Here is a 21,570-nt window from a genome sequence, read left to right on the forward strand (position 1 = left end):
AGATCTAACCTGCTGTACTTTCACACAGCCCACTATGCAACTAATTAAAATGTTAATTTTGATGACGGAATCTATGTCAGAGTCCATGACCACCAGCAATGTAGGATACTTCCTTGAAAGATACTTTTATAAAACTAAACGCCTTCTTTAAATTAATTTTTAATTAAACGGTAACAAATAGCCCAGATGTTATAATTGCATTGACACTAATGGGTATGGTGAGACATTTCTCGAGTTTATCACTATTGAAGATAGTTAATGAATGTAGTCACAATCAGCCCATATGATTCAGTAATATATGACTATGCAAAGTCAGGTTCACAGATCACAAGATGAGTGAGGAAAGCCATTTAGCTCATTTTAACTTGGCCATCCAGAAAAATCCAACAATCCCCTAACCATGGCTTGTAGCTAGTAAGTGATTTCAAGGTTCTTGCCACCGCCACCATACCCATGAGTACATTACAGATGTTAATTGCTCTTTGTATGAAGAACTTCCTGATATCAGTCCTAAATTTGGCTTTTGTATTAAAAAAAAAAAAATCTCTTAGCGTACTACTGGGTTGTACTTGAATGAAGTAAAGCCCTCAACACCTGTATTTTAAACAGTATATCAATAACTGCTAAACTGGAACTCTGTATGGTGAGACCAAAATAGAGGGTTACTCAGCAGAAAAGAAACAATGGACATCCTTGTATCTTGTGGACTGGTGCGTAATGACTGGAGATATGGAGAATTACATCATGCAAGATTTTGTGAATTGAAGTGGATCACTTTACCGCAGTCACGCATGAGATGTAACTGCCAATGCAAATTATATCTATATATTTCCTCAATAGCATTGCCTGTTTGTTATGTCAAACCCACAAGCTATTCTTAATACTTTAATCCATTAATCAACAAAAGAGCTTACATGGCGGCCTGCCTTTCAGGATGCCATTGCTTGGTTGAAGCTAGGATATGAAACACCCATGCGCACGATATCCACCTGAATCAGCCTGTGCGGTGGTTCAATTAATGTTTTGAATCCTGCCTTAACTTTTGCTTCCGGTATTAGCCCTTACTGTGTGATATATATTATTTATGGTGTAATTCTAGTTGGAAGGTTTGTCAAATTCCCTTTTTCATGCCTCAGGAACCAAGGCTCACTGTAAACAACTATTACGGAGTCAGTGTGAGAGGTAAATTTAGACGTTAAAACATTAACACTCGTGTGTAAAATCATTTTTGTTCTTCCTAAAAACTGGAGACCGGGTACTTCACAACAAGGAGGAAGTTGGAGGTTGATTCTTCTCAGGTGCTGTCTCTTACACTACAGATGTGATCAGGGGTGCAACAGATCACCAGCCAGGACATGTCGTCCAGAAAGTAACAGAGTAAATTATAACATTTTAAAAAACTGTTTAAAAACATGCTCCCTGATGGTTCCTTGAGGTCCTGTGGTGTCCAGTGTGCTACTGAGCCATACACCCCAGGATGTTCCCATGTTTGATCCTCAGTCTATGCTGAGTTAGCTGATCTCAGCTTGTCAGGCTTGGTGACTGTAACTCTTCCGATGTTGCATGTTAAACAATAAACTACTATAGTTTGTTATAGAACCATACAATTGAAGTGTCCAATTCAATGATGAAATATTACAGTAACTCATTTCTGTCTTGTTAAAAATTTAGATCTAGATTCAATGAAGTGGCAATGCAAATCTGCACTGTCCTCAGCCCATCTAGAATAAAAAAGGCCCACCTTTTCAGTATAATGTGAATGCAACGCCTTTTATTTTGTTAAGTATATTGTAGACTCACTAAGACATACATGCTGGAGAACATCAAATGTTCAATATACTGAGTGAGTCTCAGCCACAGCATTAAGTGGAGTCAGCAAGTTCAGTACTCAACGTGCACCGAGTCCCAGATACAATGTTGTTGCTTATTCCATTTGCAATGTTATCAAATGGGTCTTGTGAGTAATCCCTGTTATCTTGCAAAACCAAGTGTACTTGGAAAACAAAATAAAACCTGTGAGCCTCGGCTTTCCTCAAACATTCATGGCATCATGCTGGATACTAACAAGTAATTATTTATTATTTCATCGACCCTTCAATTTCACTGAACTCGCACTAGTGAGTAAAATTGAATGGGACAATAAAACTGAAATAATAAAGTAATTATAGTGGTAGAGAAATTACAACTAAATCTTTTACCATGAACAACAAACTTGGCGACCATAACTTGTTAAAGCAGTTAGTACACTATAACAATGCTGAGCATAGTGAGACTGCAATTCATAATGTGGCTTGTTCGCTGTAGAGACAGAATACTTCCTGCTACCAACAAGTCCAAACTGGGGAGTGTTGCTTCTTTGAGAGATAACTTTAAATTGTAGAATAATATAATTATGTATTTATCTTTTGTAGCAATTGAGCAACAACTACTTGCATTGTATAGCACCTTTAACATAGTAAAATGTCCCAAGGCGCTTCACAGGAGTGTTATCAAACAAAATTTGACACTGCCACATAAGGAGACATTAGGACAGGTGACAAAAAGCTTGATCAAAGAGAGAAGTTTTAAGGAGCAACTTAAAAGAGGTAGAGGGGGAGAGGGAGGGAATTCCAGAGCTTAGGGTCCAGGCAGCTGAAGGCAAGGCCATCAATGGTGGAGTGATGAAAATTAAAGGAGTGCAGAAATCTCGAAGGGTTGTAGGGCTGGAAGAGGTTACAGAGATAAGGAGGAGTGAGGCCCTGGAGGAATTTGAAAACAAGGATGCAAATTCTAAAATCGAGGCATTGCCGGGCTGGACCGGGACCAGTGTAAGTCAGTGAGCACTGGGGTGATGGATGAACAGGACTTGGTGCGAGTTAGGAAATGGACAGCAGAGATTTGGATGAGCTCACGTTTACGGAGGGTGCCAGGTGGGAGGCTGGCCAGGAGAGCGTTGGAGTAGTCGAGTCTCGAGGTGACCAAAGGCATGGCCGAGAGTTTCAGCAGCACTTGATCTGAGGAAGGAGTGGAGGTGGAAGATGCAATGGAGGTAGAAGTAGGTGGTCTTGGTAATGGAGTAGATATGGGGTCGGGAGCATTGGCCTTGTGAAGGACTGGTGGTGTTTAAAGTAATGGCATCTCCAAGTATAATACGCTATGGTCCAAACTGCTTCACAAATTGAATTTCTCTTGTAACTTTCCAGCTTCCAGAATGGTGTGGTTGACTAATTTTGTATGGGTTTGGTGTTTTGGTGCATGTTGTAATTTCAAACTGTGGGGCTAGCTTTTTCTGCTGACTCTAGTTGCTGATCTAGTCTAATTGTATGCTTTGAGACTCTTCTTGCAACTAACACATTCTGTAGAGCTTCACAAAAATCTAAGACGTAAATGCTATGTGTTCTAGGAGACAATATCACTTTCATGGGCTTATAGAGGGTGCTGTTCAAAATCATTTACAGTCAAACCAAAAAGTACCATCTGGTTTACCCCTGATTTCTCCATTCCTCACCTGAAATTGTTGAGTATTTCTGGAAGACATTTCTGTGAACACACGTATCTCTCTGGGAAATTGCGCAAGTGGTTGTTGTTCATATGTGGGCTTAGACAGTGAGTGTTGCCAGGATGTTTGATTGTGGAGGACATCCTCACCTGACATTCGTTTACATGCACTCTCCAGCAGATATCAGGGCATCTTGATCAGGAGTGAATTCCTGCCTGTTTCCCTGCCCCCACCCCCTGGAGTAATGAAGCCAGTGCTAGTGTCTGAGCTGCAAGTCAGACTGAGAACAGCCAACTAGCAAAAAAAATTCCAAAATGCTGAACCTGGGGCCTTTTGACCTGTAAGGTGTAGTGCCACACTTCATGGTGCAGTTCCCTACTAACCCATTCGGGAACTCCATATTTTATACTTTAAGAAGTATAATCAAGAAAAATCCACTTTTATTGTAGCCCTACAGAGTTACATTGAAGAGCATGCACTGAATGGAATATTTTAGAAGAAACTGTTATGTAAATGTTCACAGTTTTGAAATACATCCCAAAAAACCCATTTAACAAGTTATTTTGTAAAGTCTCTATGCATTTAGTGAGACGACTTCTAAGGAAATAGTAGTGGAGCAAGCTCCTTTCATCACTTGCCTGACATTCTTATCTGATTCTGTTCGTCTATTCCCATATGTCTGCTCTTCATCCATTCCCTCCTGTCATTTGGGAGAGGATTCTTATGCTTCCTGAGATGGCTTCCCTGAAAAGAGAACCTCTTGAATGAATAGGTACTATCTTTTTAATAATTTATTATACTTCATAGTTGGAAAGTTCAGCAGAGACATTTGTGTCTTGTGTCACTGTCACTTGGTGTATACCTGTGTGCAAACATGCTAAAATATTTCTTCCTTTAATAGGGGAGATAAAGTCAAGAACAGGATAATGAAATACTTATATAATAGCAAAATACTGCGGATGCTGGAAATCTGAAATAACAACAGAAAATGCTGGAAATACTCAGCAGGCCAGGCAGCATCCATGGAGAGAGAAACAGAGTTAACGTTTCAGGTCTGGGACCCTTCATCAGAACTGGAAAAAGCTGGAGATGTAACAGATATTAAGCAGGTGCAAAGATGTTTTCACTTGTGGAGGAGACCAGAACTAGGGGCCATAAATAGAAAATAGTCACTAATAAATCCAATAGGGAATTCAGGAGAAATTTCTTTATCCAGAGAGTGGATAGAATGTGAAAGTCACGACCACAAGGAGTAGTTGAGGCGACGAGCATTGATGCATTTAAGGGGAAGCTAGATAAACACATGAGGGAGAAAAGAATAGAGGGATATGGGGTTAGATGAGGAAGGTTCGGAGGATGCTCGTGTGGAGCATAAACACTGTAATGGACCCGTTGGGCCAAATGGCCTGTTTCTGCACTGTAAATACTATGTAAGACTATGTATTGCATTGGCTGAGATCAGCTAAATTAGCACAGAGCTGGGGATCAAACCCTACTCCTACCCCAGTCCTCTCATCCTTTTAATGTTTATTTTCACTTTCACAGACCTGCAACATATACCATTCTCCAACTGAGAGTGCAGGTAGGTGTCCAGCTCTCAGGATTTGGCAATATCACTCTGTTGGTCATTGGGAGATGCAACACAGTCCAGTTTGACTCAAACTTTGTTTACTCCTCTCAATCTCCTTAAAGCCTGAGATCAAGATTTTGTCATACTCTGTCGCTGTGATAGATTTAAGCAAATTTTTCTTGATTATTCTGACTAACCACAAGTAAAGAAAACCTGAAAATCTGAAAAAAAAATTATTGAAACTACTAGAAATGCATTTCTTTCAGATGTTGACTTAACTATTGTGTACTTCCAGCATTCTGTTTTTATGTCATCCCTTAGACTTGCTTGTCTGTAGCCAGCCATTGGGAATTTGAAAATAACATTTTTACTCTAATGCTAAGCTGCCTTTTTACTCTAACATTTGGAACCCTGGAATGTCATTTTTGAAAGCTGGGCTCTTTCTCTTGTTATTAGTCATAGAGTCATAGCGTAATACAGCACGGATAGAGGCCCTTCGGTATTGTTTCAGTATTTTTGCTCTAGAATTGATACTTCCTGCAAATATGTTACTGATGGGCATAAGCAACAAAGTTCTTCCAGGTTACACACAAGAATATTTATACATTTTGTTGGGTCTTTTTAAAGCACTTTTTGTACAGTGTTCCAATGAGTATCCTCTGATTTATTGTGAAGAACCCAGACTTGGAATACATTTAAACATGAGCATGCATGATTCACCTCTGTACTGTCCAGCCTCTCGGTCTGTAGAGATAGTGGCCCAGTAATTCGGGTCCAAATGCGTGAGTACGGTCTGGGTACTCACGCATCTGGCCGGATGAAATGCCGGCGTTCAGGAAACACCGTGCATGCGGAGAACGCCGGCATTTCCGGTCCTCTGAACGAAGGGGTTCAGAGGCACAGCGCATGCGACTGCACAGGCAGCGCGTGCGCAGTGAACTTCGTCGATTTCATTCATGGATTCAGTGAGGGTAAGTCCTTACAAGTTACACTTGAAAAAAGCATGTGTAAAGTTGGTCCAAGGCTGTGGAGGAAGGTATATTTTATCGTGGAGCCTCTGAAAGGCAATATTTTTGTTTGGGAAAGGGAGCAAAGTTATTTTAAGAAATGCTGAGGTTAGTTTTAAAGTTTAAATTTTTTTTTTTTTTTTTTAAACGGGTTTTCAGTACAGTAGGTAGAAGGAGCAATTGTGGCTGTGTGAATTGAATGTGAGAATGAGTGTTCTAAAATGAGTAATGTAACATTTCCAACACTTTTAAGAAAGAAACTTTTCATCAGTAATAAGTAATTATGTATGTATGTCCGCATATATTCCTTTACGTATATGTATGTATGTTTTATATTCCTTTACTTATGTGTATGAATGTATGTTTTTAATTATGATTTTCCAATAAGTTACTTTCTCTGAAAGTCATAATTAAATACATACATTCATACACATAAGTAAAGGAATATATTCATACACGCAAAGGAATATATACAGACATACATACATAATTACTTAAAAGAATATATTACTGATGAAAAGTTTCTTTCTTAAAAATGTTGGAGTCATTTTCACATTTAATAAACACAGCAAATTCAATTCACATAGCCACAATTGATCCTTCTACCTACAGTACTGAAAACCTGTTTTAAAAAACAAAAATAAACTTTAAAACTTACCTCAGCATTTCTTAAAATAACTTTAATCCCTTTCCCAAACAACCGCAGCCTCTGGAGCAACTGTACTCATGCTTTTTTCATGTGTAAGTTGTATTGACTTGACCTCACTGAAAGCATGAATGAAAGCGGCAAATTTTACTGCGCACGCGCTGCCTGTACAGTCGCACGCGTTCTGCCTCTGAACCCCTTCGTTCAGAGGACAAGAAATGCCGGTTTTCCCCGCATGCGCTGTGCATGCTGAAAACCGGCATTTCCTCCGGACAGACGCGTAAGTACCCCGACCGTATTCGCGCGTTTGGAAGGGAATTACTGGGCCAACATTTTACATGTCAATAAAATGAAAAATTTAACAATTGCACGATTTGCCCCCTCGCATCTGCGACTGAGGGTCCAAGGAGGTGCATTGCGCAACAGGTCATCATCGTACGTATCCTCACACTGTTTCCTTTCGGGAACTGTATGAAGTGGTGGAAGGATTTCTGGCCACGTTAACACTCCTTCCGTGACCATAACCATCTTCATAGCAGCCATTAGGGTGGTTAATCCTATGGCGTGAGGGTTTTACGGGCTCCCACAACCCATCTGAGGGTGGGGGGGCCACCCACACCCGCGGACGCAAGTATCCCGCTGGATGTCCACCCAGAATTTATAGTTGGAGCTCCGACTCCACTTGCCGGGACTGTCTGGAGTGGGGTTCGAAACCCTACTCCTTCTGGCCCAGCGGCGGGGATGCTTACCGCTACGCAAAAGGCCCACTCCGTGCAAAAGGTGACACCCATACGTTTCCTGTGCCTTTTCCCTCCCCGTGACTGGAGCCCTATGCTGCCACTTGAAAGGCCAAGCTATCATCTGTCCTTTTTGCGGCGCCTTTGACTTCACATTACCAATGATGAGCAGGCGCTGCGCCTCCACCTCATTGAGGAGATTGCTGAGGTCATCATCAGTTCAATTGTGAGTTCTTTTAATGCCGTGAATTGTGCTCATTCCAGCCATTTCACGTTGCTAATCGGATTGGGCCTTTGGCGTAGCGGTAGGATCCCCGCCGCTGGGCCAGACGGGGTAGGGTTTCGAACCCCGCTCCAGACAGTCCCGGCAAGTGGAGTCGGAGCTCCGGCTCTAAATTCTGGGTTGACATCCAGTGGGATATTTGCGTCCGTGGGTGTGGGTGGCCCCCCCTCCTTGTATAGCTTGTGGGAGCCCGTAAAACCCTCCCGCCATAGGACTAACCACCCTAATGGCTGGTTCAAAGATGGTTACGGTCACGGAATGAGTGTTAATCACGGCCATAAATCCTTCCACCACTTCATACAGTTCCCCAAAGGGAACAGTGTGAAGACACGTATGACGACGACATTGGTAAATAAATAAATGGAATAAAAAAAAATATTTTAGGGCTTTTAAAAGTCTTTAAATAGCTTTAATTCTGTTTAAAACTACTTCAGATTCTTCAAAATAATGTAAACGTTTTTAAAAGTTTATAAAAGTTACCAAAAGCTTCATAAAAATACCAAAAACCTATTTAAAATGCTGCTTTGCATGTAAAAATGCTTAGCAGCTTGTGAGAAACATTGGGGGCGTGTCCTATTAAACTGAGACCTCAAGGGGCGTGTCTCACTTGCACAGTGCGCTCCAGGCTTCGCGCTGGCTGCACTCCTGGGCGGTGTGACGTCAGACGCTGCCCGGGATTCTTCTTTTTCAAACACGAATTCCAGGCGTCCCTGGAGGTGAAATGTCAGCGCGTCGGGTAAGTGCATATCAGGGGCTTGCACGCGCGGCAAGCCACCGACCCGAATTACTGGGCCAGTGTGTAGGAGTTTGAACAGTGCTGACAAACATATACCCTGCTCTTTGTTTATATCATTTTTGAAACAAAGTCAGAAATTACAGTTGATGGTATGACACGAGTACAAAGTGAGTATAACTAGATCACAAGATTCTTTCGGATGAAGAAGGCCATCCCATGTAATCCCATCTTTCCACGATAGCAACCCTACCATCATCTTATTTCAGCATCTAGTGGGTTGCACATTAACCTTTCACCTCTCAGATCTGGGTGCAAATTCAGCCTAGACTGATGGGATGAAAGCCTCTGCCAGTTGGTTGTAAGAGTTGTGTGCGAAATGGGTAACCTCAACCCAGTTCCTATTCTGTATGAACCCATAGCCCAACACTGCCCCCTAATTTGGCACTAAATTGGCAATCTCACTCAGAGGGTGAACAGAATAGCTGGCACGAGAAATGGAAAGTATTGCATTGATCACTGGTGCAGTAGATGGCACTAGCTTGAAATTGGGGCTAAGGGACATTATTAGGACAGAGCTTTATCTTGTATCTAACTGTTATTCTTTACTTGGTGTGCTTGATGCTGATACTGGGTGCCTGAAATGGGGAAAGGCATTTTATTTCCCATCAATATCCTTTCCCTGGTGAGTACAAAATTTACAAAACAAATTTTTAGAAATACGAAATGCAAAGTACAATAGGAGTAATATCAAAAACCCAAAGAGCAGGATTGTAACATATTAAGGATAATGTAACAAACGGAGGCCAGGCATCTTGGAAAAACCCCAAAGACCAAAAGTACATGAGATCATTAATGTTTTGGTGATAAACACAGTCTTGATCATGAGCTTAGCTGTTGGTGGTGCTGGTGGCTTAGTGCTGCATGGTGCATTAACTGCACTGGGCGGAGGACAATGTCAATCGTACAAAATGTCATTCAGTTTGAATCATTCTTATCACAAGCAGCTGTATTACTTTATGTTCTATGCTGGGTCAAAAGTGGGATAACTAAAATTAAACTCTTGAAGTTTTTTTTTTAGCTAAAGCTGAAAATCTTTGATGGATTGTACTGTATTTGTTTTGAAGGACTTGCATAGAAACAGGAGTAGGCCATTTAGCCCCTCAACTTGGGTGCAGGAGATCAAGTATCTTGAAATAATACATTCTAACTGAGATGGAGATAGATTACCCTTTTGAACTCATGTTGGCATTCCAGTTGAATACTTATTCAGCAATTTTGCTCAGTTTGTTAAGTGAATGTTTTGGACCCTGCACATCAGATTAAGCAGATTTCATTGTTGATAACTGCCCATTGTGTCTGTAATGACAAAGACAATAATTATTTAGTTTCTCATCAGCAGTTCTTTTTTAAGGAAGGGAGGGAAAATGGTTTAATTTAGCAAACAGTGCCTAAAACAAGAGTTTGTGGCAATAGTGTTAATAACCTCAAAGATTTTAACAGGACAGTTGAATCTATTTATAGTTTGGAACTCATATTTGTCATTACTGCATTACATTGACTAGCTTTTAGAATTCTAATTTGTAATTTGAGTTATAAAAATGGTGCCTGGATCTATGTAAACGTACTAAAAAAAAATTAACCATGGGCTAGTTTAAAAAAAAATTAAATTAATATATTAAAATTATAACAACATCACAGGCAGGAACAGCTCAAACACAATCGACTGCTGACCTTGGTTGTAATTTCCTGAATGGCTGTCAGTTCATGTTAACAGTTTCCCCTGTGGAGATTAGTTTTAACTGTGATTACGGAACAAGTTCAGATTGTTGGACAGGGCAACTGAACATTGCTGCAGTCCTAACTGTAGCAATGAGGCGAGGTGGCTGTCAGTGGTATGTGTTTAATAAGTACACATTATGGACCAGCTTACTAAATGATGCACAGGAAGAAATTGCAAAGCCAAAGACAACATTGTAGAAGCAACCTATTGGAAAATGAAAGGATTGTCGATTGTCGATCCATTGTCGGTGAGAATACAAATATATTGTGCAGTATTTATGACATCAGAATTGTGGTTTGGTTCAACTTGTAATGCCACAGTGAAGGCTTATCAAATATTTAACACAATAGTGAATTTTATTAGTGCAAGCAGTGGATGTCAGCAGAAGGTATGGAGCAGGTAAGCAAAGAATAGGCTTGAGAATTCCTAGGTAGTTTGAAATTATCCCTGAGGACAGTGATGCATGTGTGCTGTGTATTGTGTTTTCAATAGATTTTTTTAGTTTAAAATAACAATGCTTTTTTTCCTATTGCTACCAATAGACCTTCCTAGGTGGCAGCAATCCTCCAGTATCTCACCCAGGTGCCCATTCTTCATATGTGAGCCTGGACAGTGAGTGCTGGATGGCTATTTGATTACGGAGGACGACAACCAAGCCTGATCTTGTCCTCGTCCAACATCCACACACATGCACCTTTCTGCTGGGACTCATCAGATTGTAATTGGAAGCCCGGGCTATATTTCCCCCCTTCAGTATTTTGAAATGAGCTGCTGTTTTGTTCAATATTTATGTTTTTAACTTTAAATTTTTGACTCTACAAAGTTCAGATCAAATAAATATTTCAATAATCTTCCACCCATCCCCTCCCAGCATCATTCGAGCGGTTTTCACTTCCGATAAAAAGAAATGTGGAAATTAGATGCAAGGTTTTGATTCTACAGAATTTATCTGTAGCAATTAATATAAGAGGACTGGGATTTCAAGGAAACCATCAGTTATAATCAAATTCTGGTATAGTTGCTGATCAAGTCAGGATGAAAAAGTTTCATAAAATGAAAATATTCTAAGGTCGATTTAGTTATTTTTGTAAATAATCTTTTGAGTCAATTATTTTTAGTCTTAATTAAACCCAAGATACACGAGGGAGTCACTGAGGAATGTTGAGGTTCTATACTTGTCACTATGCTTTCAATCAATCTCATTTCTTGGGCCCATATTTCTGGGGCCTTTAGTTGAAGATTGTTTACAAATCGGGCAAAAAGAAAGCAAATGTTAGGCTATCATCTTGGCTCAGACTGTTAACAGTCAGGCGTGCTCCCAACACATTTCATGCGCTCACCGTAAAAGACAGTTTCCGTAAACTGAGGTTTTACTTCATGTGTAGTGAATCAGACATAGTGTGCCTCAGGGCAAACAGTCTACCCTTTTACTGCTCGGTTATACTGGATTGTCCAATGTATTTTCTTGACCTCTCCAGGTCCACTGTATTTCAGGAGAAACTTCTTTACCCATAGAGTGGTTAGAATGTGGAACTCGCTACCACAAGGAGTAGTTGAGGCGAATAGCATAGATGCATTTAAGGAGAAGCTAGATAATCACGTGAGGGGGCTAGGAATAGAAGGTAATGCTGATGGTGATTGATGAAGAGGGGTGGGAAGAGGCTTGTGTGGAACATAAACACTGGCACGGACCAGTTGGGCCAAATGGCCTGTTTCTGTGCTGTACATTCTATGTAGTTTTATATATTTTCCCGATCTTTCCAGTAGAAAAGCACCATGTTGACAGACCATGTAGGTCAGGCCAGCACGAATCCACGTTTATTTGATTTTCAGGAAGTGACCTCCCAAAATGGTCTGCAGAAAGCCCTAAAACATGCCGTACTTAAACTTCCAAAAGTATTTGAAAAAGTTCCACATGAAAGATAGTTTTATTCGTCAAGCTCAGAGCTGTGGGACTTCAGGGAAAAGCTTGGGAATGGATAAGAAATTGGCTGAAGGTAGGAACCAATGGCCACTTGTTAAAATAATTATTTCAGGTAGGGAGAATTACTTAGTGTGGTGCCCTAGTGATCAGTCTTGGTACAACTAGTGTTTCTAATTTACATTAATGGCTTGGATTTAGAAACTCGGTTGAATATTAACTCTCAAATGGGTGAGTTGGGGTCGTGTCCGAGGTTAAAATGTAAAAAGTCTGAAACAAGAACCCAACCTGCTTCAAACCCGCCCACTTCCGGTTTCAACGGAGGCGCTACAAGGTGTGGGCGACCAATCTGCTCATGGGAGATGGGCCAGTCATTTAAATATTATAATGAAGCTGCCTGCCTTCATTTTAACAGTGATTCTATTTTCAACTCATGTCGGCCGGGCTTCCCTGGCCTTGGGAAACCAGGCAGGTGCAAGGAGACGAGAAGGGCTGAATCCATAAGTTAATTGCCTTCACAGCACTGCTTGTGGGCCAAGAGGAGCAGAAGTGTTTCCACCCGGTCCAACAAGCTACTCATTAAACCTCTCCCCCTGTCTGCTCCCCTCCACCATTGGACCACCCCGATCACCATTGGATCCCCCTCCTTCCCCCTCTTCAAACACTCTCTTCCTCAGGCCCTGTGTACCCTTAATACCCTGTGATGGACAGATCTTTCAGATAACTGCTTTGCCTCTTTCTTGTGGTGGTAAACTTGCAAACATTATTGGAAGAATTAATCAAACCAATTTTGCTTCCAGACAAGATTTGTGTATTTGCCTTTCCAAACTGACATATTGCAAAGATAAAGAAATTCCTTCCAGAAAGCTGTTAACAAAGTACAGTTTAAATAGCTACAATATTTGACCTAACTACAAATTTGTATAAAAGATAAATAAATTTTGTAATTTGGATCAGGATAGATCTCTTCTTTACCTTCAAAACACAGCCCTTCTTAATAACTGGACTGAATGGGAATTGGTCCATTTGAATCTCTTGGTTTAGGTACGTTTTCTATCCATATTCCACTCTTTTCATTGGTAACCTAATATTCTTTGAGTTTTCCCATTTATTTTTTCCATCTTATCCGCTTCTTTCAATAAAAAAAAACTGGTAGAGTAGAAGCCGCTTAATAGAACATGCGGTGACGAGAATGGTTCTTTTGTTTAATTGTAACTTTTTATAAGAAATAAATTGGCAAAGGATATAATACCACTGCCAACAATTTTCATGCTAGCTTACTGCCAAGCGGTAACTGATAGTCTCGGTGCTTAGGCTACTGTGGGTGATATTTACACCAGTTAACAAATTCCAGCTTCTCTGCTTTCTGTTGCCTTTCTATTCCTGCACTTTTATATAAAAAAAAAAAAAAGTTTTTTGGAAATAAGTATTCTAAAGGACACTTTATTAAAAAACTTAATAGGACTAAGAATATAAAAGTCACCAGATTCATTTGGGTTGCATCCCAAAATTGTGGAGCTAATCATAATTTTCAAAAACTCTTTGGAATGGGAATTTACACAAGGGTGGCACACACAGGATTATTAGCAAAGATGAGAGTGCATGGAATTAGAGGTAGCCTTAGGACATGTTTTGAAAATTGGCTGGGAGGTAGGAGATAGAGAGTAGGGATAACGTGAATACACTCTGATTGGCAGAATGTGACATGGTCCCCAGGGATTTATACTGGAGCCTCAGCTTTTCATGTGCATCAATGACTTGGATGAGGACTAGACAGTTTTACATTCAAGTTTGCAGATGACACTAAGTTAAGAGGGACAGTAAGTTGTGTAGATGGGAGCTGGAAGTTACTAAAGGATATAGACAGCTTAAGTGATTGGACAAATCTGTGGCAGATGGAGTTCAACGTGGGAAAGTGTGAGGTCATCCACTTTGGAGCCAAGAAAGATGAATCGGAATATTTTCTAAATGGCGAGAGACTAGATACTATGGAGGAGCAAAGGGATTTGAGTGTCCAGGTACACAAATCACAAAAGGTAATCCAAAATGCTAATAGAATGTTGGGTTGGAATACAAACTGGAGGAAGTTATGCTTCAGTTGTACAGAGCCTTGGCCAGACCGCGTCTGGAGTATTACATTCAGTTTTGGGCAACACACATCCGGAAGGATATATTGGCCTTCGTAAAGTGCAGATTTACCAAAATAATACTGGGGCATATAAGATTAAATTATGAGGACAGTTTGCATAAACTTGGCTTGTATTCCCTTGAGTTTAGAAGGCTGAGGGGTGATCCAAGTGAAGTTTACAAAATAATAAAAGGATGTGATTGAGTAGATACAATGAAGCTATTTCCTCTATTGGGGAGTCCGGAACACCGGGCACAATCTTAACATCAGAGCTAAGCCATTCAGGAACAGTTGTGAAAATCTGGAATTCTCTCCCCCAAAAGTCTGTGGAATTTTCAAGACTGAGATAGACAGATTTTCATTCGGTAAGGGTATCAAGGATATGGATCAATGGTAGGTAAATAGAGTTGAGGTACAGATCCTCCTGGTGCATGGGTTCAAAGGATTGAACCCACTACTGAATACGCTGCACTCGTTGGTGCTGTCTCATCTACAAAGGGATCTTACACCTGTTCCGCAAAAGCAAAATACTGCAAATCTGAAATAAAAACAGAAACGGAAAAGGTTGATGACCTTTCAGAAACGTTAACTGTTTCTCTCGCCACAGATGCTGCCTGACCTGCTAAGTGTCTCCAGCATTTTCTGTTTTTATTTCAACTTCTGTTCAGTGTCATTAATGTGACAATGTTGATATTTTCTAATCAATTAGTGCGGTTTCCAGCTGGCAATTTACTGGGATCAAGTGCCTCATTTCTGCTGTTTGGGTGCTAAACTGTAATTATTGCAGATGTGTAGTTACTGCATCTTGAAATTTGTGCTGTTTCTGGCTGGCGGTACACGAAAGCAATTGCCACCGAAAATTGATCTAAAATGACATAATTGCTTTACATTTTTAAAAATTCATTCCTGGGATGTGGGTGTCGCTGGCAAGGCCAGCATTGATTGCCCCTCCCTAATTGCCCTTGAAAAGGTGGTTGTGAGCTGCCTTCTTGAACCGCTGCAGTCCGTGTGGTGAAGGTACTCCCACAGAGCTGTTAGGGAGAGAGTTCCACGATTTTGATCCAGCGACAATGAAGGAACGGCAATATACTTCCAAGTCAGGATGGTGTGTGACTTGGAGGGGATCTTGGAGGTGGTGGTGTTCCCATGCGCCTTCTGCCCTTGTCCTTCTAGGTGGTAGAGTTTGCGGGTTTGGGAGGTGCTGCCAAAGAAGCCTTGGCGAGTTGCTGCAGTGCATCTTGTAGATGGTACACACTGCAGCCACGGTATGCCGGTGGTGAAGTGAGTGAATGTTTAAGGTGGTGGATGGGATATCGCTCCCTCAGTATCTGAGCAAATATTCACTTTGCACATAGAACACTATTGAGTGGTGCATATTGCATTAGATGTGCTTTCGGCTGTTGGCTGCCAGCTCTGAGTTAATGCATGCTGGAAAAAATAGAACATTTTCCATGTTTGCAGAAGAACTTTAAATGTAGTTAAGATCATTATTACAAATATATATAGAATGTAATGCAGGCCTCAGTAAACACTAATATGCATGATCCATAGATTTTCAGGTATTGATGTTAAGTCTGTAACTCGGGTAACCTTTGCTCCTGTACATAAATGTAGGCTTCAGGAACATTTAACAGCTTGTATTCTGTCCAAGCGGAAACACATAACTTTCTCACGGGAATTAAGTTGGTGCTTTCATAGACCACTTTGTGATTGAAGTGTTAAACTGAAAAGAATATATATTTGTCTCTTAAAATAGAAGTGTTGATGAACTTGCACAAGTACTTTAAACCTGTGCTATATCACACTTGCACTGGGAAGTACTGATGTGTGTTAAATTTTCTTTGTTTATTTTATGACTAGATTTGATTCCTCATTTTTTTTGCTTTTAATGTTGCATCTTCCTTTAATGTGTTCTGTTCAGAATGTTGCTTCTATACTTAAAATGTGTTAGTATTCTGCACTAAGCAGTAGATTTCACTCAGATACCATGTTTAATATATGTAAGGTCACCTTGGAGTGAAATATTAGTATAAATACAGCATGATATCGATGTGATGCGGACACGAGAATAATATATTCCTTAGTGATGGGTTCTTGAAAATCCTTCCACCTCTAGCAGCTGGATTTGAATCCAGTCAAGATGGGTGGAAGGTTTTGCCTCTTCGGCTACTAAGGGCTCTAAATGAAGTGATTTTCACCAACGTTAACCTGGGAGGAGTGCAAACATCCCATTTGCCAGCACTGATATCTCTCTTTCAGTTTCTCTCTCTCTCTCTTTCTCTCTCATAAGCACAAACATGCACATCTAGAAATAAAACTTTGACACCACACTTCCATTGCTGAAAAGTAGCTTAGTGTTTTTGTAAATGTCTCTCTAAATCACTTTTTTTCTTTTTCCTTCCAGGCTACCCATACAGGCATGCGGGCATACATTTATAGCAAGAACTCTATTATTGGCTCGCAGGCAGACCATACCGGCATGAGAACGTACTATTTCAGTGCAGATACACAGGAGGATATGAACGGCTGGATCAGGGCTATGAACCAAGCTGCCCTTGTGCAAGCATACACTTTAAAGAGGTAATTCTGAATTTTTATTAAACTCTGAACACTGCTAACTTATATGTATTAATTAACACCATAAAGCATTATTGTGTGTTGATTTTGGTTCCAGAGGAGATTATGTATTCTAACTTTTGGATGTGACATTAAACTGAGATCCTGTTTTGGTGGTTCAGGTGGGCTTTGAAGATCCCAAGCCACTATTCAAAGAAGAACATGGAGTTTTGGTGGCCTGGCCAATCTTAGTTCCTCAACAAATATCACCAAAACAGATTACTTGGTAACTTATCTCCATGCAGCCATGATGTGGAGATGCCGGTGTTGGACTGGGGTGGACAAATGTGAGAAGTCACACAACACCAGGTTATAGTCCAACAGCTTTATTTGTAATCACAAGCTTTCGGAGCGCTGCTCCTTCGTCAGGTGAAGTGAAGAGATGCATATAGGCACAGCATATATAGTCAGAGAACACTGCCAGATGATTACAGGTAATCTTTCTAACTGCCCTTTATCACACCTCGGCAGAGAGATAATCACAGCAATCAAAGGTGTGAATGGTGTCCAAACAGGTCAGTCAGGAAAACATTACATCAAAGAACAATGAGGTGGGGTCACAAGGGGTCAAATGTTGCAGATGCTGGGGTCTGTATGAAAAACAAAGAACAAACAAAAAACAATATTAAAAAAAAAAAAAAATTTTTTTTTGCTGGAAATCACAGCAGGTCCAGCCGCATCTGTGTAGAGAGAACAAGCCAACGATGACTCGAGTCTGGATGACTCTACGTCAGGTGGGGTTACATGTAGCGTGACATGAACCCAAGATCCCGGTTGAGGCCGTCCTCATGAGTGCGGAACTTGGCTATCAGTTTCTGCTCGACGATTTTGCGTTGTCGTGTGTCTCGAAGGCCGCCTTGGAGAATGCGTACCCGAAGATCGGAGGCTGAATGTCCTTGACTGCTGAAGTGTTCCCCGACTGGGAGGGAACACTCCTGCCTGGCGATTGTTGAGCGGTGCCCGTTCATCCGTTGTCGCAGTGTCTGCATGGTCTCGCCGATGTACCATGCGGCATCCTTTCCTGCAACGTGTGAGGTAGACAACGTTGGCCAAGTCACATGAGTATGTACCATGTACCTGGTGGGTGGTGTCCTCGTGTGATGATGGTATCTGTGGTGATGATCTGGCATGTCTTGCAGAGGTTGCTGCGGCAGGGTTGTGTGGTGTCGTGGTTGCTGTGCTCCTGAAAGCTGGGTAATTTGCTGCGAACGATGGTCTGTTTGAGTTTAGACGGCTGTTTGAAGGCGAGTAGTGGAGGCGTGGGGATGGCCTTAGCGAGGTGTTCGTTGTCATCGATGACATGTTGAAGGCTGCGAAGAACATGGCGTTTTTCCGCTCCATGGAAGTACTGGATGACGAAGGGTACTCTGTTGGTTGTGTCCCGTTTATTGTCTTCTGAGGAGGTCTATGCGATTTTTCGCTGTGGCCCGTCGGAACTGTCGATCGACGAGTCGAGCGTCATATCCCGTTCTTATGAGGGCGTCTTTCAGCATCTGTAGGTGTCCATCGCGTTCCTCCTCGTCTGAGCAGATCCTGTGTATTCGCAGGGCTTGTCCATAGGGGATGGCTTCTTTAACGTGGTTAGGGTGGAAGCTGGAGAAGTGGAGCATCGTGAGGTTGTCAGTCGGCTTGCGGTAGAGTGAAGTGCTGAGGTGTCCGTCTTTGATGGAGATTCGTGTGTCCAAGAATGAAACTGATCCTGAGGAGTAGTCCATGGTGAGTTTGATGGTGGGATGGAACTTGTTGATGTTATCGTGTAGTCTTTTCAGTGATTCTTCGCCGTGGGTCCATAGTAAGAAAATGTCATCGATGTATCTGGTGTATAGCGTTGGTTGGAGGTCCTGTGCAGCGAAGAAGTCTTGCTCGAACTTGTGCATGAAGATGTTGGCGTATTGGGGTGCGAATTTGGTCTCCATGGCTGTTCCGTGTGTTTGGGTAAAGAACTGGTTGTCGAAGGTGAAGACATTGTGGTCAAGGATGAAGCGGATGAGTTGTAGGATGGCGTCTGGATATTGGCTGTTGTTGGTGTTGAGTACTGAGGCTGTCGCAGCGATGCCGTTATCGTGGAGGCTACTGGTGTAGAGTGCCGCGGAGGAGTGGTGAGGAGTGTTCCTGGTTCAACAGGTCTGTGGGTTGTTTGTTCTTTGTTTTTCATACAGACCCCAGCATCTGCAACATTTGACCCCTTGTGACCTCACCTCATTATTCGTTGATGTAATGTTTCCCTGACTGACCTGTTTGGACACCATTCACACCTTTGATTGCTGTGATTATCTCTGCCGAGGTGTGATAAAGGGCAGTTAGAAAGATTACCTGTAATCATCTGGCAGTGTTCTCTGACTATATATGCTGTGCCTATATGCATCTCTTCACTTCACCTGACGAAGGAGCAGCACTCCGAAAGCTTGTGATTTCAAATAAAGCTGTTGGACTATAACCTGGTGTTGTGAGACTTCTCACATTTATCGCCATGCAGTTTGTGGAAATTTTCAGTCATAGAATGGCTGGTATGTTGATTACATAAGTTACTACGATCCAAAAAGAATACAAAATGTTTTGGGATAATAAGCTGCTTCCAGTGATCCTATTGTAAGGTTTGCCTGTCTGGAGGTTGAGAGAGGATGGGATTGGTTTTGGCTATGATGCCTTCTGCTGTTCTACTGTTGGCACCTACTGTCTATGCTCACACATGAGAAGTGGCCATATCGACAAGGTATCCGAGGACACCATACTCCAACATGAGGTACCAGCAGCAAAGTAGAGGAGAGGATGGTACATTCATTGTGTACACACAACTTATTTCAAGTGTTCAGTAACAAAGAAAAATACTGAAATTTACCGGGAAATGTAATGCTTCAATTAAAATTTTCATTATTGAAATGAAAGGGAATGTTACATTGGAATTCTGTGTTACATAGGAACAGGAGTAGGCCATTCAGCCCTTCGAGCCTGTGCCTCCATTCACTGAGATCATGGCTGATCTGCGACCTAACTCCATATACCCGCCTTTGGCCCATATCCCTCAACTCCTTTGATTAACAAAAAGCTATCAATCTCCAATTTAAAATTAACAATTGATCTAGCACCAATTGCTGTTTGTGGAAGAGAGTTCCAAACTTCTACCACCCTTTGTGTGTCGAAATGTTTCCTAATTTCACTCCTGAAACGCCTGGCTCTAATTTTTAGACTATGCCCCCTAATCCTAGAATCCCCAACCAGCGGAAATAGTTTCTCTCTATCTACCCTATCTGTTCCCCTTAATATCTTGAAAATTATGATCAGATCACCCCTTAACCTTTTAAATTCTAGGGAATACTAATTTGTATAATCCTCATAACGTAACCTCTGAAGACCGGGTATGATTCTGGTAAATCCATGCTGCACTCCCTCCAAGGCCAATATATCCTTCCTAAAGTATGGTGCCCAGAACTGCTCACCGTACTCCAGGTGTGGTCGAACCAGGGTTTTGTGCAGCTGCAGCATAACTTCTACCCCCTTGTATTCTAGTCCTCTTGATATCAAGGCAAGCATTCCATTAGCCTTTTTAATTATTTTCCGTACCTGTTCGTGACATTTTAATGATCTATGTACCTGGACCCCCAAGTCTCTTTGGACATCCACTGTTTTTATCTTTTCACCATTTAGAAAGTACCCTGTTCTATCCTTTTTAGGTCCAAAGTGGATGACCTCACAATTGTCTACATTGAAATCCATTTGCCACAGTTTTGTTCATTCATTTAATCTATCAATATCCCTTTGTAATTTTATGATTTCATCTACACTGCCTACAATGCCGCCTATCTTTGTGTCATCGGCAAATTTGGATACATGACTTTCTATGCCATCATCTAAGTTGTGAATAGTTGAGGCACCAACACAGATCCCTGCGGGACACCACTCGTTACATCCTGCCAATTAGAGTACCTGCCCATTATCTCTACTCTCTGCCTCCTGCCGCTCAGCCAATTTCCTAACCAGGTCCATAATTTGCCCTCAATTCCGTGGGCTTCTACCTTAGAGAACAGTCTCTTATGTGGTACTTTATCAAATGCCTTCTGGAAGTCCATATAAATAACATCCAGAGACATTCCCCTGTCCACTACTTTAGTCACCGCCTCAAAAAATTCAATCGGGTTTGTGAGGCATGACCTACCTTTCACAAATCCATGCTAGCTCGCTCTGATCAACTGAAAAGTTTTGAGGTGCTCAGTCACCCAATCCTTAATTATAAACTCTAGTAAGTTTCCAACACCAGATGTTAGGCTAACTGGTCTATAATTCCCTGGTTTCCCTCTCTCGCCATTCTTAAATAGTGGAGTGACATGCACAATTTTCCAATCTAAAGGAGCGGTTCCTGAATCTAGAGAATTTTGGAAGATTATAGTTAGGACATCTGCAATATTCTCACCTGCTTCCTTTAAAACCCTGGGATGGAAACCATCTGGTCCTGGGGATTTGTCACTCTTTAGTGCCATTATTTTCCTCATTGCTGTTATTTTACTTACATTAATTTTATTGAGTCCCTGTCCCCGATACAATATTAGTTTCTTTGGGATTTGAAGCATGCTATCCTTTTCTTTTACTGTAAATACTGACGCAAAGTAATTACTCAACATGTCTGCCATTTCCTTATTATCATTGACATCACCGCTTTCAGTTTTTAAGAGG

The 21,570-nt window shown here is 41.4% G+C and overlaps 1 protein-coding gene across 12 annotated transcripts in view; it reads left to right on the top strand.

Annotated features, from left to right (window-relative positions):
- The window catches only part of plekha7b (pleckstrin homology domain containing A7b), a 652,966-nt gene that overhangs the window by 503,912 nt on the left and 127,484 nt on the right, over window positions 1–21,570 (top strand). For 11 of the 12 annotated variants that reach the window (XM_086007862.1, XM_086007863.1, XM_086007864.1 and 8 more), the window contains one exon: window positions 16,691–16,866. In XM_086007862.1, the coding sequence (XP_085863988.1) occupies window positions 16,691–16,866 (176 nt within the window). Of the gene's footprint in view, window positions 1–1,475; window positions 4,251–4,379; window positions 4,588–16,690; window positions 16,867–21,570 lie in introns of those variants that run through there. The other variant, XM_086007873.1, reaches the window with a different exon arrangement.

The sequence above is a fragment of the Somniosus microcephalus genome, chromosome 15 (genome assembly GCF_052327205.1).
Source record: "Somniosus microcephalus isolate GS21.2 chromosome 15, FLI_Smic_1.0, whole genome shotgun sequence".
Taxonomy (NCBI): Eukaryota; Metazoa; Chordata; class Chondrichthyes; order Squaliformes; family Somniosidae; genus Somniosus; species Somniosus microcephalus.